Source organism: Carassius carassius, chromosome 18 (genome assembly GCF_963082965.1).
Source record: "Carassius carassius chromosome 18, fCarCar2.1, whole genome shotgun sequence".
Lineage (NCBI taxonomy): Eukaryota > Metazoa > Chordata > Actinopteri > Cypriniformes > Cyprinidae > Carassius > Carassius carassius.
The window spans coordinates 24,004,476-24,031,244 of record NC_081772.1 but is presented as its reverse complement, the minus strand read 5'-3'; the positions used below and the strand labels follow the sequence as shown (position 1 = coordinate 24,031,244).

The window sequence follows — 26,769 nt, the reverse complement described above, 5'->3', positions numbered from 1 at the left end:
TCAGGGAGGCAAGTAGTATTTTGGATGAGGCTTTTTATAAATTCCAGACTGCACCTGACCATCCAGGAATCAAAGGTGACAGTCATATAGAAGACTTAAGGAGGTTTGTGCCAGATATCGGGAGTGAGGCAGAGACCACAGCTTTGGTAATCCCACCTGACCTTTCACATAAACACCTTCCTTCCTTTCACACACACACACACACACACACACACACACATGGTCACACAGTCCTGACTCCATGTTTAAATGGAGATGGTTGACAACAGAAGGGCTGCCCCACATGCACCAGCATCTAAAAACCTTTTGATGTCACTTTTCAAAGTGATCCCATCAGAGAGCACAACACAGGGAGCTACTGCTTCACACAACTGCTGGAGAGATGTGAAAAATACTGAGTTTACCTCCCATATCTGACTGACAAATATCCATTTTGACTGGCTAAGGATGGGAACGTCTTCAGTGGCAGCATATGGACACATTTTTATTAATCCACTTTTTGATTTTATGCAACTCTTTACTTAGAGGATGGAACATTTCTCAAAAAGTGAACTTCATAATTATTAGATGCTTTTCAGAGATTAAGTAACACATCAACTGCTAGAAATATGCAATTGCAGTCACTTACAAATGTCTGTTTTTACATCTTAATTACATTTTACATCTTGTTAATAATATACACTAAATGTACCACAAAGCCTTATTACTCTCACAGTCAGTTCACGTTTAAGAACTTATTTTGATCTTATTCTGATCGCATAGCCTACTCTCTTGAGTAGATATTTATTTTATTTAAGTAATTACTTCACAATCACTAAAATAGTATTCTCTATATAGTATGACCGTGTGTGGTATGAATGAAATCTCGATGTACTACATTTGCCATGTTGTCATGAAATAGTAAGGTGTCCATCATATGCACACTTCAGAAACTCTAGTAGTCGAAAGTAATCTGCGTACTTTTTGCATAATCTTTTATGAGTACTGTAAATTTGAACGTACTTTTGTCACATCCAGTTTTTCCACCTACTACTATAAAATAGAGAAGTGTACAATTTTTTTTGTGTTTCAATGAGTTCCTGTATCTTCTCTTTGGTTGCCATAGTTACACTTATGTTCCATACCTGTCTCTAGTTTGGTTCATTACTATGTATTTAAACCCTGCTCATTCTGCGGTGGTTACTGTCTTTTCTGTTGCATTTGTCTTTTGCATTCTTCAGTTGAATTTCTTGTTGTCATCTTTATTTTAACAAAATTAATTTAAGCTGCATTTAGCTCCACTCTCCTTGCATGCCTGTAGCTATGACAACTATTGTGTTTTTAACTATCATTTATTAAATGTTTTATTCATTTATTTATCGTTTTTTTTTCTTCCATTTACCAACATTCTTTACACAGAAAAAAATGGGTATGTACCTACGATGAATTCATTTAATAATAATAAAAAATGCATTACTAAACTTTATAATGTTCCAAAATAATATTTATTCATTTATTCAAACTCTCTGTTCATCTTAGAATCCTCCATGTGCAGCACTAACTGCTTCTGCTTTATGACAATCAGTTATTAATATATTCAGCTAAAGTTTCATCTCATTCTTTCTGCATCTTTACCCATATGTGTGTGTTGTTGACTTGTAGGCTGCTTTTCACAAACTTTACTGTTCACAGAACAGCTCAACCCCTCATAACTTAGATTATAATGATTGCTTAATAAATAAAATATATTGCACAAAAACTATGTTGGTAGACACAGTGAACTGCATTTTCTTTCCTATAATAAGGACTTTTGACTGCATCATTAGGTGATTCTCCAAACTACCCCAGAGTAGAGAGCACAACTAATGAATAACCACACACACACTGAGAGATATAAATAGAGCGGGAGAGAGAGAGAGCGAGAGAGGTTTATTAATAGTTCTCTTCACCTCTCCTCTTCAATATAAGTCATCTCTAGGTGTTTTTGAAAAGATGACAGAATGTCAATATCAATAACCTCTACGTCAGGGTAGTGCAACTTCAGGGCTCCAAACGGCTGAGCCTTAAAAACATTCAGGCCAATCAAAAAAACCTGTTATGAAAAGCAACATGGAAGAGTCACCAACCTGCAGGGCCTCTAGAAAGCGGAAGGACCCGAGACGCCTGCCCCGAGGAACAAGGCAAAAACTGGAGTTGTGTAGCAGCTCTTGGTAATCAAACCTTTGGACACAAACATAAACAAAAAATTCAGAAATCAGAATCTGCTCGCTTAAAATGGATACAAAAGCATCTTTACATTTGTTACTCAATTTTCATAAACTTTTCATTGTTAACCTTGAAAAAAAGATGAGACTGATTTACATACTGGCACATACTCATACACCAAACGCACAAATGTGGGTAGGGCTAATGGTGAAAACAATCTCTAAATCACCAAACAGCAATCATTCATGTCCACAACCACACAACTATCAACATTATTGTTCAAAAAAATACTTACAATAAAAATATACTATAGGCCAATGGTACTTTTCAAAATAAATAAATAAATAAATATATGTATATATATATATATATATATATATATATATATAGGAAACTGGACCTGGAAAACTTATATTACATACATTAATTACACAATGAATATAAAGTTGTGCCAGGCTCAATAATACATGTTAAAGTAAAAAAAAAAAAAAAAAAAAAAACGATGATGCAGCTCATCCAATCAGATATTGGAGTCTGATGTGTTTTATTTCTTCTGGCATTTTATATTAAGATCACACAATAAACATATTGGGAGTGAAAAATCAAGATGAAGCTGAAGATGGAGGGATGACAGTGAGAGATCCTGTTATTTGCTCTCTCCTTCTGTTCTGAGAGTCAGCCTTAATCTTGCTAGAGCTCACTCTCCTCTGTTTAATTCTCTTATAATTACTGCCTTTCTTTCTCTCACTTTCTTTCCTCTATTTTCACTATCCTGCACCAGCCATTCAGCAATTCAGTCTTCTTTTGAACTTTTTTTCTTTCTCCACAAACAAACAAATACAAATCATTATTTGAAATAAAATAAACATTAAGTGAAATAAAATATAAAAATGTATTTTAATATAAAATGTATTTGTAACTGCCATGGCAACGTTTATCATTTTTGTTAAGTTTAAGAATATCTAAATAACTAAACTAAATCAAAAATCAAAAAATTAAAAAATGCTAATATATTAAAAAAATATATATAAAAAAAAAAAAAAAAAAATATATATATATATATATATATATATATATATATATATATATATATATCATATATATAACATTTAAACCAACAACAACAGCAGCAGCAAAAACAAACAACAACTAATAAACAAAACCACAAAAAGACAATACAAAATTACTTCTAAAACTTTTATTAAAAATCTGAAAATATAAATTAAAATATAATTCAAAATATTAACAAAAATCATTATTCTAAACGATGCAAAAATAGTACTGATGGGAAGTGAACAGATTTATTCTAGCCGGTATGCATATAAAGTATACATATATGTTATTTGCATACATTTATTTGATAGGATAAGACATCAGACGTACTTAGAGGCTTTTGCATATCTATATATATGAAAATAGGGTATCTGAAGTATGACTAGAAATAGCACAAATACAGAATTAGGCAGCAGGCTGCTAACTATATGCCACTGAGTGCTTTTGAATTCACTTTTGATGATCAAAATCAATTGGAGGACTGCATTAAAAATGATTGACAGGTTGGACGCGACAGTCCCACTCTTATAGCAAACTGTCAAATGGTTATTCAGGAGCCATACACACAATCTGTCTCTGTCATTCAGGTATATGACTGCATCACTCAGCCTCACACACCTACACATTTCTACTTATGCATGCACACACATACTGAAAAGCAAACACAACCCAAACAACTCACAAGGATGCTGCCAAAATGCTCTATGTGCTGGTGGGTGGAAATCCAATCTCTCCTGTCGTGTTGTATGCAGCTGTTCCCTCAGTCGACAAACTTCACAAGATTTGTGATCGCAACAATTCTCCACAACTTGTAAGAAAGGGGTCTAGACATCTGAGATTGCTTGCTCTGCAAGTTTGTGCTGAAAATGTTGGTGCTAGAAGTAGCAGAGTTGTAAGAATCACTTTGGGACTAGTTTTCTCAAAGATCAAACCTCCTGGCCTCTTGCTTTGTTGGATAAGGGTCTCCAACAAGAAGACTGGACATAACCTAGACTGCAAATGCTACAATAACATTCTCTCCAAAAATTCATTTCCAAAAAGGGAGATGTCAATTAATTAAAACATAAAATTTCAATCAAATTAATTATGTGGTGGTGTTCAGACCAAGATAAGTATTGCAGCAAATATAAACTTTACTTTTTGCTAGTTACTTTAGAGAGCAGACCCTTTTTTTTGTTAAACATTTATTAAACCACATAGTTTTTCTTAATTGTGCTTGTTTAACATGTTCAATTAACAGCCCAAGTAAAGACATAATATTTCTTGAGCACCAACTAAATTTGAAATAAAAATTAATTAGAGAAAGAAAAACTGCTTTTCAGTTGTCTTCAGTTGCTGGATCTGGTTTACCTCTTTTGTGCGTTGTAATTAAAATGAAAAGTTTGACACAAAAAGTCAATGTGTTTTTCACAGTGTGTACAGAATAACCTTATGTTCTGAACAATGCAAGAAAAGCTTTATATATATATATATATATATATATATATATATATATATATATATATATATATATATATATACACACACACACACACACACACACATTTGAAGCTATTCTAATACAGTAATAGCAATGTCTAATTAGACTTGTTTTAATTTAAGGTGACAATATGGCTAATGTTTCTGTTACAGACACGCCAGGTTCCACCTCCATATAATCACAGCGCACACCCTCACCTGAGTACTGATCACTTCCACCTGACCCTCATCAACATTCAATCACCTCTGCACCACAAATACCACACACACGCACTCAGTCAGCGTCCGGTTCCGTTCGCAGCAAGGTCTTACCTTTATGCTAACTCTAAGGACTAACTCTATCTCTACTTACACCTCTCCAGCGATCTCCAGAAGTGCCCAGTCATCTCAGTGCATGTGTGTGGTACACCTCCCTCCTTCGACGGATTTCTACTGCAATGCTCGCTGGTCCTGGAGATGCAACCGCACTTATATCCAACCGAAAGATCCAAGGTGGCCTTCTTGATATCCCAACTACAAGGTAAAGCTCTTCAGTTGGCCGATTCAATTTGGACTGAGAATAACCCAGTTATCCAGTCTTATTCCAGCTTCATCGACCATTTCCGAGAAGTTTTTGGCAGACCAGCTTGGGAGAAGCCCATTTACTCCCACAGCCTAGCGGAACATCGTCGTCACGTTGCGGAGGTCCTGCAACGCCTGAGGGCCTTTCAGCTCTACCTCAAGGCCGAGAAATGCTCCTTCCATCAGCCCCTCAGTGCAGTTCCTTGGTCACAACATCAACAGCAGTGGCATCCGGATGGACGAGGGGAAGGTAAATGCTGTGAGAAATTGGCCCATTCCTACCACAATCAAAGAACTCCAACAAAGAACTTCCTTGGCTTTGCCAATTTCTACAGACCCCGAAGAAACCCCCAGGACACGGCGCACTCCACTCATTCACTCTGCTCACACCTCTCTTGGCACTGGTCACCCGGGGGTCAATGAAACCCTCTCGTTGCTAAGGGAACACTTCTGGTGGCCCAACATGGCTTCTGACGTCAGAAGGTACGTGAACGGATGTACAGACTGCGCCATCTCTAAAAGCCCACGCCATCTACCATCAGGCAAGCTCCATCCTTTGCCCGTCCCTAATCGCCTGTGGTCACACCTAGGGGTGGATTTTATTACTGATCTTCCTCCTTCCTATAACAATAACTGCATTCTAGTCATAGTGGACAAATTTTCTAAATCATGTCTGCCCACAGCCATGGAAATGGCCGAGTTACTATTTAACCATGTCTTCAGGTACTTCGGCATCCCAGAAGACATCGTCTCAGACAGAGGTCCTCAGTTCATCTCCCGGGTATGGAAAGCATTCCATTCGCTCCTAGGTGTGGCCATCAGTCTGTCCTCCGGATACCATCCACAATCCAATGGGCAGATGGAGAGGAAGGTTCAGGAGATTGGACGCTTCCTCCGTACCTTCTGCTATGGCCACCAGAACTCCTGGAACCAGTTCCTAGGGTGGGCCGAGTATGCACAGAACTCCCTGCGACAACCTACCACCGGACTCCCTCCATTCCAGTGGGTGCTTGGCTACCAACCTCCACTCTTCCCCTGGTCAGGAGAACCCTCAGATGGCCTCGATTTTGACTACTGGTTCCGGGAGAGCGAGAGGGTCTGGGACGCGGCTCACCACCAACTCCAATGGGCCCTACGCAGGTGCAGGATGACAGCCGACCTTCGCCGATCTGAGGCCCTGGCATACCAACCCGGTCAGAAGGTCTGGCTGTCCACCCGGGACATCCACCTGCGCCTGCCCTGCCGCAAGCTAAGTCCCAGATTCATTGGCCCATTCACCATCCTAGAGCAGATCAATCCGGTCATTTTCAAACTCCAACTACCACCTGAGTACCGGATTCACCCCACTTTCCATGTGTCCCTCCTTAAGCCTCACCATCCCTCTGTTTCTCCCTCCACAGAACCTGGCAAAGCCGAAGCCCCCCAAGCACTCCTACTCGAAGACGGTGCTGTCTATGAAGTACGAGACATCCTGGACTCCCGGCGGCGTGGTGGACAACTTGAATACCTAGTGGACTGGGAAGGATATGGTCCAGAGGAACATTCATGGGTCCCACGTAACGACATCCTGGATCCGAACTTACTAAACACCTTCCACTCCAGTCATCCTTACAGGCCAGCTCCAAGAGGAAGAGGACGTCCACCACGTCGTCGGGGTCCTTGGCCCTCAGGAGCGGGCCGTGGGGAGGGGGGTACTGTTACAGACACGCCAGGTTCCACCTCCATCTAATCACAACGCACGCCCTCACCTGAGTACTGATCGTTTCCACCTGACCATCAACATTCAATAACCTCTGCACCACAAATACCACACACACGCACTCAGTCAGTGCCCGGTCTCGTTCGCAACAAGGTCTTACCTTTATGCTACCTCTATGGACTAACTCTATCTCTACTTACCTCTCTCCAGCGACCTCCAGAAGTTCCCAGTCATCTCTGTGCGTGTGTGTGGTACACCTCCCTCCTTCGTCTCTACCCCTCTACTACGGATCCATTCATCACAGCCTTCCACTACATCACTTAACCCAGCACTTCCCGCTCCTCTGCTTGTGCCTGAATAAAAATGTCTTTCTGTTATCCTCAGCCTCCTGTGCTATTCTGTAACAGTTTCAAATGAGGATACAAATAAACAAGGTTTCCCAGGGCAACATTTTGCTTAGGGTGGCAAAAAAACGAAAAATAAATAAAAAATTCAATTTCCATTATTTTCAGTGACTGTTTTTAACACTTGCTTTGTCACGTCCAGTGAATAAGGAATTTAGCTGTTGCTGCGTGGTGCGGTTAACTCCACATCTGAGCCGCTGTCATCAGAATCCTGCGTGTTGCCAGATGTTGAAGGGGTTCTTGCTGTCATGGACCGCAACTAGTGCTTGTTAGCTTTAAAGCAGGGCACTCTCCTGCATTCTTAACACACCCTCAGGTGCACACGAATGCTTTTAGAGTGTCTGTAATGAGCCGATTTCATGTATGAGAAAAGAAGCCCTATGACTGCAACTACCATCATTTAAATATTCATAAAATTCAGAAATTATTGTACATTACAGCATTTTTTTTTCCATTTTTGATCGTACAGCGTACAGAGGTAAAAATTATCGTAAGTCTGGCAACACTATGAGGGATTTAAGAATGTGAAGGCCTTAGACTAGGCTTTGGATGCGCCTAGCTTAGCGAGTCCTTCACATTGTTCGGTTCCGGTTGCAGAGCCCCGTAGCAGGGGATTAGGTGACTGTGAGGCAGCATAGTCACAGGACAAAACACAGTTCTTCCGTTACGATTTAAACATTAAACAAGTTCTCCCCACTCAGTGACACACCCACTGAAAAACCTGTTGAAAGAGCCCAAATTATTGGCGATTCTATTGTATGCATTCTTACTAACACTCGGAGAGCACGCTATGGACGTCGCACGAAGGCCTGTCTGACAAACCTACGGCCTGTCCCTCTGACCTCTACTACTACGCTCTCTATTCCTGTTGGTCTCTGGAACTGCCAGTCTGCAGTTAACAAAGCAGACTTCATTTCTTCTCTTGCTACTCATTCCGGTCTCAACCTCATGGCACTGACAGAGACTTGGATCAAACCTGAAGATACTGCCACCCCTGCAGCCCTCTCCACTAATTTAACTTGTTCCCACACTCCTCGTACCACTGAGAGGGGGGAGGTACGGGTCTCCTTATATCAAAAGAATGGAAATTTGATCTTCAGCCATCACCTACAGGTACTGGTTCATTTGAATCACATGCCATTACTGTAACCCACCCTGTTAAAATCCACTTTGTGGTCATTTATCGTCCCCCAGGTCAATTGGGAAACTTCTTGGAGGAGTTGGATGTGCTGCTATCAAACTTTCCTGAAGATGGTACTCCTCTGGTACTGCTTGGTGACTTCAACATCCACCTAGATAAACCCCAGGCTGCTGACTTCAAAACTCTGCTCACCTCATTTGATCTCAAGCTAGTGTCTACTACAGCGACTCACAAATCAGGCAACCAACTGGACCTCATCTACATGCGCTGTTGCTCTGTGGACAACTCTTAAGTTGCTCCACTGCACACCTCAGACCACTTCCTCATTACTGCTAACCTAGCACTTACTCCTGAAGCGGCTCACACTCCAACGCAGGTCACTTTTCGACGGAACCTACGCTCCCTCTCTCCATCTTGCCTATCTTCTGTGGTTTCATCCTCGCTTCCTGCACTCTCTCAGTTCTCTGCTCTGGACACGAACAGCGCTACGGACACTCTTTGCTCCACTTTAACATCTTGCTTGGACAACTTTTGCCCACTGTTGTCTAGACCAGCACGCACCGCCCCATCTGCCCCCTGGCTGTCCGAGAACATCGCTCTAAACTCTCCGTGAACATCGCTCTAAACTCAGGGCTGCAGAGAGGAAATGGCAGAAATCAAGAAACTCTACCGACCTCAGTGTGTTTCAGTCTCTCCTCTCTTCCTTCTCTGCAAATGTCTTCACGGCTAAAACATCCTACTACCACAACAAAATTAACAGCTGTTGTGACGCTCGGACACTCTTCAAGACTTTCTCTTCTCTTCTTAATCCGCCACCACCACCTCCTCCATCGACTTTGTCAGCGGACGACTTTGCAGTTTTCTTCACAAATAAGACAAGATCCATCAGTGACCAATTCTCCACACCGCAGACTGAGGACAACTTCACAATGACCGACGCACACTCTTTCTCCTCATTCTCCCCACTCTCAGAGATGGACGTCTCCAAACTTCTCCTGTCCAATCATCCTACTACTTGTCCACTTGATCCGATCCCCACTCACCTCCTTCAAGCGATCTCTTCTTCAGTCATACCTTCGCTTACTCACGTTATCAACTCTTCTCTTCACTCTGGAACATTTCCCTCAGCATTCAAGCAGGCTCGGGTAAGCCCACTGCTCAAGAAACCATCTCTAAATCCAGCACTTCTTGAAAACTACAGACCGGTATCCCTTCTTCCATTCATTGCAAAGACACTTGAGTGAGCTGTGTTCAACCAGTTTTCTATGTTCCTTGTACAGAACAACCTCCTGGACAGCAACCAATCTGGCTTCAAAAGTGGCCACTCAACTGAGACTGCTCTGCTCTCGGTTACTGAAGCCCTGCGACTTGCAAGAGCAGCTTCTAAATCCTCGGTACTCATCTTACTGGACCTTTCTGCTGCTTTTGACACTGTTAATCACCAGATTCTCCTATCCACACTCAGAAAGATGGGCATCTCTGGAACAGCACTCCTGTGGGTTAAGTCCTACCTCTCTGACAGATCCTTCAGTGTGTCTTGGAGGGGTGATGTTTCAAAGTCACAACATCTTGCTACTGGGGTTCCTCAAGGCTCAGTACTTGGACCACTTTTCTTCTCCATCTATATGACATCGTTAGGATCTGTCATTCAGAAGCATGGCTTTTCTTATCACTGCTACGCTGATGACACCCAACTCTACTTCTCATTCCAACCAGATGACCCGACGGTAGCTGCTCGCATTTCAGCCTGTCTGAGTGACATCTCTAGCTGGATGAATGACCATCACTTTCAGCTTAACCTTACGAAGACAGAACTCCTGGTGATTCCAGCTAACCCATTGCTTCATCACAACTTCTCTATACAGGTGGGCTCATCAACCATTACTCCTTCGAGGACAGCTAGAAACCTAAGAGTTGTGATGGACCATCAGTTAAGCTTCACAGACCACATTGCTACAACTACCTGCAGGTTTGCCTTATACAACATTAGGAAGATTAGACCCTTCCTGTCAGAGCAAGCAACCCAACTGCTCTTGTTCTCTCCAGACTGGACTATTGTAATGCTCTCCTGGCGGGCCTTCCTGCATGTACTGTCAAGCCTCTGCAATTGATCCAGAATGCAGCAGCGAGGGTTGTCTTCAATGAGCCAAAAAAAGCTCACGTTACTCCTCTCCTCATCAGGTTACACTGGCTACCAGTAGCTGCTCGCATCAAATTCAAGGTACTGATGCTAGCCTACAAGACGACCACTGGCACGGCACCAACTTACCTAAACTCATTGGTTAAATCTTATGTGCCCTCCAGAAGTTTGCGCTCTGCAAGTGAACGACGCCTTGTGGTACCATCCCAAAGAAGTTCAAAATCACTCTCACGGACCTTTTCCTGCACTGTGCCCAGCTGGTGGAATGACCTCCCAATCTCAATTCGTACAGCTGAGTCTTTACTCATTTTCAAGAAACATCTAAAGACTCATCTTTTTCGCCTGCACTTAACCAACTAACACTAGCACTTTTACTTTACTTGCCTTTTCATTTTATATAAAAAAAAAAAAAAAAAAACCTGCCAATGCATTCTATACTAGACTAACCGAGACTTGTCATGGCACTTGTATACTGTTGTTGTTCTCTTGTTGACCTGACTGCTTCTATTGTTCTCATTTGTAAGTCGCTTTGGATAAAAGCGTCTGCTAAATGATTAAAAGTAAATGTAATGTAAATGTATGCAATGTGAAAACCATACCATAGGTTAACCATACCATAGGATAATTATTACCGGGAGCCAGAGTGCCTGACATCTTGGCAAATTTGAAAGTGCTTGCTAATGCTAAACGTAAATTCAGTAAGATTGTCATTCACGTCGGCACTAATGATGTTCGACTCCTCCAGTCAGAGTTCACTATAAAATAACATTAAAGAGGTGTGTGAACTTGCAAGTTCAATGTCAGACACTCTGTGATATGCTTTGGTCCCCTCCCTGCTTACCATAGTGATAAGATACATAGCAGACGTTTGTCACTCAGTGACTGGATGTCTAAGTGGTGCCTGGAAAATAACATAGGTTTTATAGAGATGGTCTTCATCCCTTCAGGGGTGGTGCAGCTCTTCTCTCTAGAAATATGGCACATAGTCTTAAGAGTTTGTGCTTGACAAACTGGGGCCCCAGTCAGGAAGCAGACAGATTGGCTAATCCAACTGTGTATTTGTATTTAATACTCCCTTTTTATTTTAAAATAAAACAGCAACATCACACTTTTTATTTAGTTTATTATTTTATTTTATATATATATATATATATATATATATATATATATATATATATATATATATATATATATATATATATATATATATATATAGTGCAATAATATCACTATGGCTTAATGAATATTGGGTCCCTTTCAACAAAATCACTTTTTGTAAATGAAATTATCACAGATAATAACAGTCTGTCTGACAGAAAACTGGCTAAAACCAGTTGATTACATTATTTTAAATGAGGTTGCCGCCCAAGATCACTGTTATAAACATAAGCTGCATAAAAAAGCTAAAGAAGGAGGTGTTGCTATAATTTAGATTGATATTTTCAGTATTTCTCAGAGATCTGGTTCCAAGCATAATTCATTTGAAGTAATGGTGATTCAAACAACATTACCTAGAGAAACAAGTGTTAATGTTAAATCCCATGTGATGTTTGTACTGGCTACTGTATACAGGCCACCAGGGCACCATACAGACTTTATCAAATAATTTGTTGATTTTCTTTCCAAATTAGTGCTGGCTGCCAATAAAGTCTTAAGTGTTGGTGATTTGAATATCCATGTTGATAATGAAAATGATTCATTGGGATAAGCATTTATAGACATTCTAAATTCCACTGGGTTAGACAACAGGGTTTACTCATTGTCATAATCATAATTTAGATTTACTTCTGTCACATGGAATTGATATTAATGATATTTAAATTCTGAGTAATAATATCTCAGATCAATATCTAGTCGCGTGTATACTCTAAATAGCTAAAGCTGCAAATTCAACTCCCTGTTACAAATATGGTAGAACCATCACTTTTACCATGAAAGACTGCTTTGTAAATAATCTTCCAAATTTGGCTCAATTTCTCAGCATATCTAATGGCTCAGAAAAACTTGATGATGTAACAGAAACAGTATTGACTTTATGAACATGTTTTACTTCCAAGATTTATACTATTAGAGATAAAATGATAACCATGCAGCTGTCAGCCACAGTATCGCATCAGATAGCGCATTATCGATCCCCTGATGAACAATTCCACTCATTTTCTGCTATGGGACAGGAAGAATTATATAAACTTATCAAATCCTCAAAGCCTACAACATGTATGTTAGACACTATTACATCTAAGCTACTAAAATAGGTGCTTCCAGAAGTCATAGATTCTCTTCTAAATGTCTTGGATATCTTGAAAATGGATATGTTCCTAAAACCTTCAAATTGGCTGTTATTAAGCCTCTCATTAAAAAAAAAAAACTTTGATCCTAGAGAATTTGTTAATTACAGACAAATCTCAGATCTCCCTTTTCTGTCAAAAATACTAGAAAAGGCATTATCCTCTCAGCTATGTTTTTTCTTAGAGCGAAATGGTATCTCTGAGGATTTCCAGTCAGGATTTAGACCTTATCATAGGACAGAGACTGCTCTCATCAGAGTTACAATTGACCTGAGCTTATCACCTGATCGTGGTTGTAATGTATTAGTGCTACTGGATCTTAGTGCTGCGTTTGGCACTATCGATCACAACATACTTTTGTGTAGACTACAAAATTATGTTGGCATTAATGGAATTGCATTGTCATGGTTCAAACCTTACATCCTAAAAATGCTGGGTTGTTTCAACCCAAAATTGGGTCAAATATGGACTAACCAAGTTGTTGGGTTAAAATTTTTTATTAAATGTTTAACCCACAAGTTGGGTTAGTCCATATTTGACCCAAAGTTGGGTTGAAACAACCCAGCATTTTTTACAGTGTACTTATCTGATCGTCATCCATTCGTAGCAGTAAATGATGAGAATATATCATTCACAAGTATAGTATGGAGTGCCATAAGGCTCAGTACTAGGGCAGTCACTTTTCACACTTTACATGCTGCCCTTGGGAGATATCTTCAAGAAGCATGGTGTTAGCTTTCACTGATATGCTGATGATACGCAGCTCTATATTTACTCGCATCCCAATGAAACCCAGAAATCTGCAAAACTAATGTAATGCATAGTTGATTATATATATATATATATATATATATATATATATATATATATACATAAAAAAACTGGATGACTAGTAATATCCTACTGCTAAATTTAACAAAAAATGAGGTTTTAATTATTGGTCTTCCTTTCACTGGTGAGTTTAAAATATTCTAGCGGTCCCCCCAGAGTGAGTTTTTCAGGTGAAGGTTATTTTAGAATGTTTCCTCTTATTGTTTCCATTGTGATGTGTCATGATTGTCACGTGACACACCGCAACCACAATAACACTGTATGACAGATGAATTCCTTTAATTTAGTTTTTCTTTTTTTATTTAAAATATTGATAAACTTGCTTGCCAAATCATCAACTATCTGATATTCAGATTCACAAATATGTGTAAATAAGTGTGTTTTGTCCTTTAAAAACCGTTCTAAATGATCTTGATTGTGATCTGCCGGACTTTCAGCTGTTTAGAGCGGATCGTGATGCAGAATGAACGGGGAAATCGCGCGGCGGCGGGACATGCTTTTACATCAATGAACGGTGGTGTACAGATGTAACTGTGTTAAAGAAGACGTGCTGCTCAAATCTCGAAACGCTCTTCATTAACTGCAAGCCGTTCTATTCGCCGCGGGAGTTTCACTCGCTCATTCTGGTTAGTGTTTACATCCCTCCTCAAGCACACGTGAGCTCAGCTTTACAGAAACTCGCTGAGCAGATCACAGAGACAGAACAACAACACCCAGACTCTGTTTTAATCATTCTTGGGGACTTTAATAAAGCCAATCTCTCCCGTGAACTGCCAAAATACAGACAGCATGTTACTTGTCCCACAAGAGACAGTAATATATTGGATCACTGTTACACAACAATAAAGGATGCATTTCACTCTGTTTCACGAGCAGCTTTGGGACGTTCTGATCACCTTCTGGTTCATCTTATACCGACCTACAGGCAGAAACTAAAATCAGCTAAACCTGTATTAAGGACTGTAAAAAGATGGACTAATGAAGCAGAGCAGGATTTACAATCTTGTTTTGACCTCACTGATTGGAGTGTTTTTGAAGCTGCTGCCACCGATCTGGATGAACTCACAGAGACCGTAACATCATATATCAGTTTCTGTGAGGATATGTGTATTCCTACCAAGACTCAACTAAATTACAACAATGACAAACCGTGGTTCACTGCAAAACTCAGACAGCTCCGTCAGGCCAAAGAAGATGCTTACAGGAAGGGGGACAATGTCTTGTATAAACAGGCTAAATACACACTGGAAAAGGAGATCAAAGTGGCAAAGAGGAATTATTCTGAAAAAATAAGGACTCAGTTCACTTTGAACGACTCCGCATCAGTGTGGAAAAGCCTAAAGAAGATCACCAATTACAAGACACCACCCCCCAGCACTGTGGAGAATCAACGACTGGCAGACGATCTGAACGAGTTTTACTGCAGGTTTGAAAGAACACCCATCACCTGCCCTGAACACCTCCCCACACAACCATTCACACCATTCACAACTCCTGCAACCAACCCTGAATGCCTCTCCAAACAACCGTTCACACCATTCACAGCTCCTGCAACCCATCCTGATCACCTCTCCAATCAACCGCTCTCACCATTCACAACTCCTGCAACCAACCCTGAATGCCTCTCCAAACAACTGTTCACACCACTCACAACTCCTGCAACCCATCCTGAACACCTCTCCAATCAAGCGCTCTCACCATTCACACCTCCTGCATCCCCCCTCTCCCCCACACCTGCAATACAGATCAGCGAGGATGCGGTGCACCAGGTCTTCCGGAAGCAGAAAAGGAAAAAAGCACCAGGCCCAGATTGCATTACACCAGCCTGTCTGAAATCCTGTGCTGACCAGCTGGCCCCCATCTTCACACAGATCTTCAACAGATCGCTGGAACTGTGCGAAGTCCCTTCATGCTTCAAACGCTCCACCATCATCCCTATCCCAAAGAAATCCAAAATTACAGGACTAAATGACTACAGGCCTGTGGCTCTAACGTCTGTAGTCATGAAGTCATTTGAAAAACTGGTGCTGGCCCACCTGAAAGACATCACTGGACCCTTGCTAGATCCTCTTCAGTTTGCCTACAGAGCAAACAGGTCTGTGGACGATGCAGTAAACATCGGACTGCATTATGTTCTGCAACACCTAGACAGACAGGGGACCTATGTGAGGATCCTGTTTGTGGACTTCAGCTCTGCCTTCAACACGATCATCCCAAACCTCCTCTTGCCCAAACTAACTCAGCTCTCCGTGCCCACCTCCGTCTGTCAGTGGATCAACAGCTTCCTGACAGACAGGCAGCAGCTAGTGAGGCTGGGAAAATACACATCCAGCACCCGTACAATCAGCACCGGAGCTCCCCAGGGCTGTGTTCTCTCCCCACTGCTCTTCTCCCTGTACACTAACGATTGCACATCTAAGGACCCCTCTGTCAAGCTCCTGAAGTTTGCAGATGACACCACACTCATCGGCCTCATTCAGGACGGTGTCGAGTCTGCTTACAGACAGGAGGTTAAAGAGCTGGCTGTCTGGTGCACTCTCAACAACCTGGAGCTTAACACGCTCAAAACAGTGGAGATGACTGTGGACTTCAGGAGAAACCCCCCTGCACTCCCCCCACTCACCATCATGAACAGCACTGTGACTGCAGTGGAGTCATTCAGGTTCCTGGGCACCACTATCTCTCAGGACCTGAAGTGGGACATTCACATTGACTCCATTGTGAAAAAGGCCCAGCAGAGGTTGTACTTCCTTCGCCAGCTGAGGAAGTTTAACCTGCCACAGGATCTGCTGAAACAGTTCTACTCCACCATCATCGAATCCATCCTCTGCACTTCAGTAACTGTCTGTTTCAGCTCAGCTTCTAAATCTGACCTCAGAAGACTACAGAGGGTAGTCCGGACTGCTGAGCGAATTATCGGTACAACCCTCCCATCTATTCAAGAACTGTACTTATCCAGAGTGAGCAAAATCAAACTGTTAAAATCACTCTGGACCCCTCACATCCAGCACACTCCCTCTTTGAACTGTTGCCATCTGGTCGACGCTACAGAGCACTGAGCACCAGAACGACCAGACACAGGAACAGTTTCTTCCCTCAGGCAATCCATCTTATGAACAGCTGATAATAACTGTGGGACACACTACACTATTTATATTTATATACACTACACTTTTTATCCAACACACATACTTAGCGTACACTTAAATCTTTTGCACATAATATACATGTACATACATGGAACACACTACACTACTTATATTTATATTTATATACACATACACTTATTTATCCAACACACATACTTAGTTTACAGTTAAAACTTTTCCACATAATATACATGTACATACATAAATGCTCATTTTAATATACCTGCCATACATTGTCAATTTGTATATTGTCAATTCTTACCCACCTATTTGTATTTTTTTGTATTTTTATTTCTTATTGTGTTTTTTGTTCTGTCGCTGTTATGTTGCACTGCGGAGCTCTGTCACGAAAACAAATTCCTCGTATGTGTGAACATACCTGGCAATAAAGCTCATTCTGATTCTGATTCTGATTCTGATCTGTAATGTGAGATGGGAGCCACGTTTGCTCGCGCTGCAGTTCAGAGAGTCTGCACGTAAATTCATAAGTTTCTCCTGAAATACATGCAAGTAAGTTGCCAGTAAACTGGGAGAAGAATAGAGTGTACTTTAGTTACTTACATTATGTGTATCTGGTATTAATAAAACACGTTGGCAAATTATATAAATTGTATAAACTGATTGTTATTGCTGCTTCCATAAACATCTATGTGTATTTCATGAATTCCTAAATGTATTGTTTTACTAGTACTTATGTGTATTTAAATGTCTGAAACCTAAAATAAACATTATGTGGTTAAAAATACTATGTAGATGTGATTATATGACAAGAACAGCAGCGTCTCAGCGTCAGCCAAAGCTTGAAAACACACTTTGAATTTGACAGTTATGTGATGTCACCGAACATTCTAAATCCCATATGTAGGACCATACAGGGGTAAGGAATTAAAAATCCCACATGTTGGACCTTTCCACTCAACAGGTTAATAAACAAACTCCAGATCGTCCAAAATGGAGCAGCTAGAGTTCTTACTAGAACCAGAATATATGACCACATTAGCCAGGTTCTGTCAACTCTGAACTGGCTATCTATTGAACAACACATACTTTGTAAAATCTTGCTAATTACTTAAAAAGCCCTGAATGGTTTAGCTTCTCAATACTTGAGTGAGCTCATATTACATTATAGTCTTTCACGTCCGCTGTGAACCCAAAACTCTGGCCATTTGGTAATATCTGGTATATCAAAATCAACTGCGAGTGGCAGATCCTTTTCCTGGTACCTAAACGCTGGAACAATCTATCTAGCATTGTTCAGGAGGCAGACGCACTCTGTCAGTTTAAATCTCGATTAACGACCCATGTCTTTAACTTGGCATACACATCATACACTATCGCATTTCAGTAATTCAAACCCTTTAAAGGAATTTGTTAGACTGCATTAATTAAGTCAACCTGAACCGGGAATAATAATAACAATTAATACTTACTTACATTTATATAGCACTTTTCTAGGCACTCAAAGTGCTTTAAATTGTCTCATCCACCACCAGTGTACAGCATCCACCTGGATATCCACCATAGTGCGCCAGAACGCCCACCACACATCAGCTTACTGGTGGAGAGGAGACAGAGTGTTGAAGCCAATCAGCAGATTTGGGGATTGTTAGGAGGCCATGATGGTCAGAGGCCAATGGGCGAATTTAGCCAGGATGCCTAGGTCACACCTCTACTCTTAATACCTGATGTACTTGCTAAATCATAAGTAGAATTGCATCTATGCATATATTAGTCTCTTTTATTCTTATTCTGAGGTCACTGTAGCCATATGGATCCAGTCTGTATCTAGAGCAGATGGTCACTGTAGACACCATACAAGTACACACACACACACACACAGTAGTGAAAACACACTGTGAACACATACCTGGAGCAGTGGGCAGCCATATTACTGCAGCACCCGGGGAGCAGTTGGGTGTTCGGTGCCTGGCTCAAGGGTCTCAACTCACTCGTGGTATTGAAGGTGGAAGAGAGCACTGGTTATTCACTCCCATCAACAACAATTCCTGCCAGACCTGAGACTCAAACCTGCAACCATCGGGTTACATGTCAGATTCTCTTGCCAATAGGCAACGGCTTTCCAACTGCCAAGACCTCATCAACTCGACAACCATCGTCACAAGACCATGGGAACCAGACAAGTCCTCTGCACTTGTGTTGCAGGCTGGAATTAAACCACACCATGCTGGTTTTGTCTGGCCAGAGGAGAACTGGCCCCTCAACTGAGCCTGGTTTCTCCCAAGGTTTTTTCTCCATTTCTTTCACCGATGGAGTTTTGGTTCCTTGCCACAGTCACCTTTAGCTTACTTAGTTGGGGACGCTTGACTGATTGCATAGACACTATCGGAAGAGAGCTGAACTGGATGATGACTTCACTGAATCATCAATGAACTGATTTTAACTGTAAAAAAATTACTCTGTCATTGTCTTCTTGCATTATTAACAATCTATCTATCTATTTAACACTGTAAAGCTGCTTTGGCACAACCAGTATTGTATAAAGCGCTATACAAATAAAGGTGGCTTGACTGAATTCTCCCATTGGCCTCTGACCATCATGGCCTCCTATATCTTCTGATTGGCTTCATCACTCTGTCTCCTCTCCACCAGTAAGCTGGTGTGTGGTGGGCGTTCTGGCGCACTATGGCTGCTGTCGCATCATCCAGGTGGATGCTGTACACTGGCGCTTTGAGTGCCTAGAAAAGCGTTATATAAATGTAATGAATTATTATTATTATTAAAAAATGCACATTAACTCATTGATCTTCCTCTGTGTATTCTATTCTGATCAGGCACAGAAGGCAGGCACTATAAAAGTTAAAAGTAGATTTGTTTGTTATTAATGTGTTTATTTTCTAATGTGTTTTATAATTAATTGTAATTAATTAGTAAAATTGATTATTAAGTGAATTATTCCTCTACTTTAAATCCCTTCTAAATCCCTCTTCCATGGTTCTACCTGATCTTTCTACTGACCTGTGTGATAATATTTTAACACACTTTATCCATAAAATCGAGGGTATTAATATTCCTGAGGGTATAGCTCTAATATTCCATCTCAGAGGTTTTCATCCCTAGAGATTTTAGTATTTTTTAGTATTTTTGACAAATTCCAGTCTGGTTTCAGGGAGATACATAGTACAGAATCTGCTTTGTTGATGGGTTTAAATGACATCTTACTGACTCTGGATGCAGGTTCTGGCTGTATTTTAGTCTTGCTTGATTTAAGTGCAGCATTTGACACTGTAGATCACAATATCCTTTTACACAGACTAGAACATATAGCTGTGCTTTGAGGCCCTGTGTTGGAATGGTTTGCCTCTTACCTCAAAGGGAGAAAAATTTTGGTTAAAGTAGGGAATTGTTTTTTCTTCCATGCTCCAATACATTATGGTGTAACCCAGGGCTCCATTCTCGGCCCTCATCTGTTTGCATTATATATGCTTCCACTTAGTAATACTATTCAGAGACACAATTTATCTTACCACTTCTTCACATTCATGACTGTGTCAAAATTCTTGGTACAATATTTTTGATTCCAATTTGATTTTCGATAAGCAGATTAGAGCTATTGTTAATGCTATTAATTGAGGTTGTTAATACATTTTTTACATTTTTGCTCTAAGGTTTTGATCCAGTGTGTTAACTCTGGTTTAATTTTGTTCTATTTTTTTTTAAACCTCTGTACAGGACTTTGGTTGCAACTTTTGTTGGTTTGAAATCAAATAATTTCCACACTGTACTTAAGAATAATGTTTTTATATCCAGTATGTTGTTTTTTTACTGGATAATTCTATTCCAATAACTGCACCCTACTCTTTTTGTATGTCTCCATCCTAGAAAAACAAACAAAAAGGTAAGATAAATAATACAATATGAGTGGTGAACAAAGTTATTCAATTGACCAGAGAAGATGCTGGACATGCTTGTGATTGCAATTACCAGAGGAAAAAAGCTAAGCCTATTTTTTGTTCCCTACATGGTAAATAATAGTCCACGGTGAAAACAAAATATGAACAAAATGAGTCAATAGTTTCAGACACTGATGTAACAGTTTATTTTTAACTATTGTTACTTTTATGTCCTAAGGGGTTTGTATTTATTAAAACAGATTCCAACCTCTTTTTTTCTTCTTCTTTTTTTCTGTTTGTTGTTTTTGGAATATTTTATATATGAACATTAATGAATACTTAATAGTTTTACCCTTCTCCCAACAGCCTGGTAATACCAAACTCTGCTACTTTGCTTTGCTTCGTAGACAGAGTCTGGAAGGGCATAATTGACAAGCGTTTACTTTCTCATGGGGGGAGCTTGTCTGAAGTTAAAAATCATAATCATGGTGTATATCATGGTGTAAGCCAATCACATAACGTTTGGTTATGACATGTGTTATGCGACGGCTCAGCCACCTCAAACTTCTGTAGCAAACACAGGTATGCTGCGAAAAAACAAACAAAAAAAACATTGAGTGAGTTTTGCTGCCTCTTTAACCTGATCCTCCGTGAGAACAACCAAGGGGGAAACAATCTCAATTATCGCCTTGCCGGACTTTGGCCTCCCCAGTTTCTCGCTGACGATTGGTAACAGTTGATAAATTAGACTTTTCCCAAAACCTTTTGGGAGTAGAGCCACAAAATCACATCCATTCAAAATGTGAAACAAACACACTTCTTGTTCGGGCTTCAGTAGGCAAATGCAGGGAATATTCTCCACAACAGAGCAAATTGCGTCCCGTTTCTCCATATCCGCGATCGTTTTCAAGTTCCCTAACCTATACTACAATCTTAAATTCGGTGCTTACACTTATCTTAGTGTCTATGTCATGGCTCTCGGCCTGCCCTCTGTTCGTTGATTGGACGGGTGGTTTGGAGCCGGAGGAAAACTGGGAGATGGTTTGCTATTGCTGAGTACAGAAGCGAAACTGAAATTGAGCGGAAGTACGAAGTCTGACGTAGTCAGACTATTGTCCCAAACCAAGACTATCAAACTTATCACTACAGTACTAAAGTCTGATCTAAACAAAAGATTCAATTACAACATTAAAATACAATTTCATCGAAAATAGTTTCACTTGTAAGGAGAACATTTTATTGTGTGTTATTTTCATCAAAGCTGTAATTTTGCCATATTATCCAAGTCATCCATATCATTAATTAATGATGCTGGTGTTCTGAAGTTAGGGTTCTTTAACATACTGTATATGACAATCTCACAGGACTTAATAGGAAAATACCTATGGCAACCGCTGAACTGATATTATGTTGCATATTGCAAGTTTTATGGAACTTTTGAAGTGAATTGTCCAGTAAATGGGGCTAAAAGTGCATTCAGTGTACTATCAGCAAACATATAGATAAATATATAAATGTATTATGTTGCTTGTTGCATGTATCGCAGCGGTTCAGAAACTAAATGTCCAGTGAGTGATGCTAAAAGGTTAATAATCTATCGTGTTTGAAAATAACGTACCACCTATGCTAAACATGACTAATAAATTTAAAAAATTGCAAATGTAAAAAAAAAAAAAAAAATAAAAAACACTTGCTGAGGCAACCATGCCATTTTTATATATCTTTCAAAGGACTCGTCCTCAGCATCGGAAGTACATTTCCTGTACCAGGTGAGCTACTGAGCAAGTTTACTTTGTGAAAAAGCCATACATATGGAGCTGGATATGTGATGCAAACGTCAAAATGTAAATGAGTTTACAAATATGTACTATGGTAAAAAAGGTTTTAGGACACAGTATAGTATTTTGTAAGGAACCATGCAAAATTATGTCAAAATTAAGTCAAAATGGCTGTGATTGTGTATTTTACACAATCACAGCCAATTAGAATATTTCTGATGTTCTAGCGGGCCTTTGAAGATATCACAGTGGGGCTACCCAGCATGACGCTTAAATCAAACGATCAACAAAATGTTTAGCCATTTGCAGTGGCTGGTTATTACAAAAAACAATAGATTTACATGAAAGAGATAGCTTATTGCATCCCGCATGCAGGTGTAAGTGGTAAGGAGTATACAGCATAAATGGAAAACTGTAATTTGGGATCAGATTGCTAGTAGGTTCACATCAATGTCCTTTCATACTCTAACTCACAGCATACCTCTCAAATGTGATACTATTATTGGTAATGAGGCAGCGGCTGGTACACCCCCACAGAGAATAATCTTAGCAGGAAAAGGCCAAGCGATGATCACACTTTGAGTTGAGACACTGCACTTATCAGACTTCTTTAAACCTTTTTGTCATCCACTCTCTTATTATTAAATAATTCAGAAATTAAAGTGACATTGATTTCATTGAAGTGACATATATTTCAGTTGTTTTACAGATGGTTACTAGAATCCGGCACTTTTATTCAAGCTATATTAATGAATACTTTTTGGAAAAGGTTATACCTTAGACTTTTTTTCTTCTTTTCTTTTTTTCAGATCTATCAAGCAGGTTGGATCTTGTAACGAGAGTGTAATTAATTAATTAATTAATTAATTGATTGCCAGTGTTATTCCTTTTAATGGAGAATTATTTTACAATAGTACAGTATATCTCTATATATCATATGGTCAAAATCAGGTTGTTCTGAAGCTACAAGATGTCAAGCACTTGTAAAAATATCAGTTTTACATGCAAAAATGGTTCTAAAGCAAATCTCCCACCATTTGTATTGTATATCAAGACCGTACCAGCAAGGGGCTTACAGAGCCATGCTAACCAGCAAAACCTTGACACGACCAGCTTGTTGAAGAAGAAAGAGTCTTTACATTACACTACGAGAAGCACTGTAACCTTTATTCCTGGTGGAGCTTTTTGAGCTTAAGTTCACTTCTGACCCTTCAGTCTAGAGAAATGCTATCATTATTCATTGAACCTACTGTACAGCCAGGTTCAAAACGGGGTCTTTTCAGGCCTCTCTGCCTGTATAGGCTTATTAATACTTAATGTTCAAGCTTACATGTGAATATTTCTGCTGGCACTGAGTTAAATCTCACTCAGGGAGAAACACATTGATTACCCTTGGTAAGGTATTCTCCTCTTACACTGTATAATGTCACTTGGATAAAATGAGTGAAATAAAAGAGAAGATGAAAGATCCTGTCAGGGTGCATAAAGAGCACTGAGGAAAATATCAACATAAGCCACATTCCCCCCAGTGCAGCCATCTCATACTTTATCAAGTTATTTATTATTCCCTGTGTGATGTTTGTAAGTGAAATAAAGAAGGGCTGGATTATTACTGTACCTTAATATTCAGGGGTGCGTTCTCCGAAACTACCTTAACGCTACGTCGTTCTTAAGTTGTACCTTAAGAACAAGTTGTACCTTAAGTATCGTTAATACGTGGTTTCCGAAACCTTCTTAGTTAAGTATACCTTCTGTAAGTCATGCGTTCGTAAGGTTGGTCTGGAACGCTCTTAGCTATACCTTATCGCTGCTGACGGTTCATACCGCTAGTGGCCACCACTACGCAAAAAGATTTTTTACATCGCAGTTTAATTACACATAGAAATTTTATATGAACATTTAATATAAAATCTGATTTAGTATTAAAATGACATTTTTACTTTACTTTAAAATTATACACATAAAATACTTAAGTTGTTATAGCCTACACCCAGTGTATGGAAGTGTTTTCATTAATAAAGTTTCCATACACTAATGGTTGTTAGCTTTTTTATTTACTATCCTAAGGCACATCAGCTGGCGAACCATTTGACAGAAAAGGCTTAGGAGTCTATATAAAGAAAGATGAGTTTACACAAACTTAATAGCTATGGCAGCGAGACAGCGAGTACTTGTTTTAAATCAAAGACGGCGGCGTCCGCGGAGCCAGTTAGTGTATGTCAACTACTTTATAAGAGAACATTTTAGTCCACTGACTACCATGCCAGAAGAGACCATTGTAAAAAAAAATTGCCTGCCACGGGAGCAAATACTGCAGCTCTTGCATCTTGTTGGCCCAGATTTGTCAAGACAAACTCGACGGAGCTACCCCCTCAGCCCCGAAATTCAGCTGCTGGCGGCTCTTCGTTTTTATGCCTTGGGGAGTTTTCTGGAGGTTGTTGGGGATGGATATGGGCTGAGTAAGACCTCAGTGTGGCTGGGCGATCTCTTTTTGCGGACTTTTTTCCCCGACATAGTGAATGTCGGTATATCTCTTATGTTTGCGCTTTTATTGAGGAAATCATCCAATTACAGAAATGAGCGATTTACGCCAATAATGTGATACGGCTGGTGGATAATCAGCATACGTTGTGGAGAACATTAACACACTTATGGCCGTGAGGGTTTGTGATTGTACACTTGCTAAATTATAAACACATACTCATATTTATTTCTGCATGTACTTATTTCAATAAGCCCCGAAAAATGCAGTTTGTACTATTTCTAAAACGCTTCTTTATAAAGAACATTGTTTTCTCAATACTTTACCTATACCACTGTGAAGGAAAGAGCGCACAATCGATCATCGAGGCGTCGATATCAACCTATTCAGCACCTCCACCATGGACAGCAACTGCTAAGGTCGAACTTAAGAAGGTTTACCTTAAGCAACATCCTAAGGTATAGTTCGGAGAACACACGTAGCAAAGGTATACCTGTAGTTAAGGTGTACCTTTTGAGTATTCGTAGCGCGCTAAGAGACAACGTTATCGGAGAACGCACCCCAGGACCATATTCTGTTCTTGGTAAATCAAAAGATAACTCTTTGGACAATGTAGACATTTGATCTATATTAAACCCAAAAGAAGACAAAAAGAAGAAACAAAAAAGAAAGAAAAGAAAAGCCAAATCAGCTACAGAGATGAGACAATAACAGCCTAAAATTAAAGGGTCATAGCATACATTCAATTCTTCCGAAAGAGCTTGATTTTGAATGTTCCAACATAGGCTCACTGGAATAACACATCTCTACCTATTGTATTGTTTTTGTAAGGTTTTTTTTTTTGCAAAATGTGCCTATACATTAAGTTCACTGCAGTCTCCAGTTGAAATGCACACTAGTGGTAGAAAAAGACCAACAATTTCCATGACTTTAATCACAGATTATGATTACAGGGCTGATAATATGATTAATAAAGATGTTGTGTGTGTGGAAAGCATGGATCCATGTTGCTGGTATGTGTAATAGTGTGGGATATTTTCTTGGCACACTTTGGTCCCCTTACTACTAATTGAAAACTATTTAAAGGCCACAATCTACCTGGGGTGCGTTCTCCGATAACGTTGTCTCTTAGCGCGCTACGAATACTCAAAAGGTACACCTTAACTACAGGTATACCTTTGCTACGTGTGTTCTCCGAACTATACCTTAGGATGTAGCTTAAGGTAAACCTTCTTAAGTTCGACCTTAGCAGTTGCTGTCCATGGTGGAGGCGCTGAATAGGTTGATATCGACGCCTCGATGATCGATTGTGCGCTCTTTCCTTCACAGCGGTATAGGTAAAGTATTGAGAAAACAATGTTCTTTATAAAGAAGCGTTTTAGAAATAGTACAAACTGCATTTATCGGGGCTTATTGAAATACGTACATGCAGAAATAAATATGAGTATGTGTTTATAATTTAGCAAGTGTACAATCCCAAACCCTCACGGCCATAAGTGTGTTAATGTTCTCCACAACGTATGCTGATTATCCACCAGCCGTATCACATTATTGGCGTAAATCGCTCATTTGTGTAATTGGATGATTTCCTCAATAAAAGCGCAAACATGAGAGACATACCGACATTCACTATGTCGGGGAAAAAAGTCCGCAAAAAGAGATCGCCCAGCCACACTGAGGTCTTACTCAGCCCATATCCATCCCCAACAACCTCCAGAAAACTCCACCA

The 26,769-nt window shown here is 40.0% G+C and overlaps 1 protein-coding gene across 1 annotated transcript in view; it reads right to left on the bottom strand.

Moving 5' to 3' along the window:
• LOC132092714 (exostosin-1-like) overlaps positions 1-26,769 on the bottom strand; it is a 367,552-nt gene that overhangs the window by 80,729 nt on the left and 260,054 nt on the right. The window contains exon 3 of the mRNA XM_059499069.1: positions 2,106-2,199. Within this exon, the coding sequence (XP_059355052.1) occupies positions 2,106-2,199 (94 nt within the window). The remainder of the gene's footprint in view (positions 1-2,105; positions 2,200-26,769) is intronic.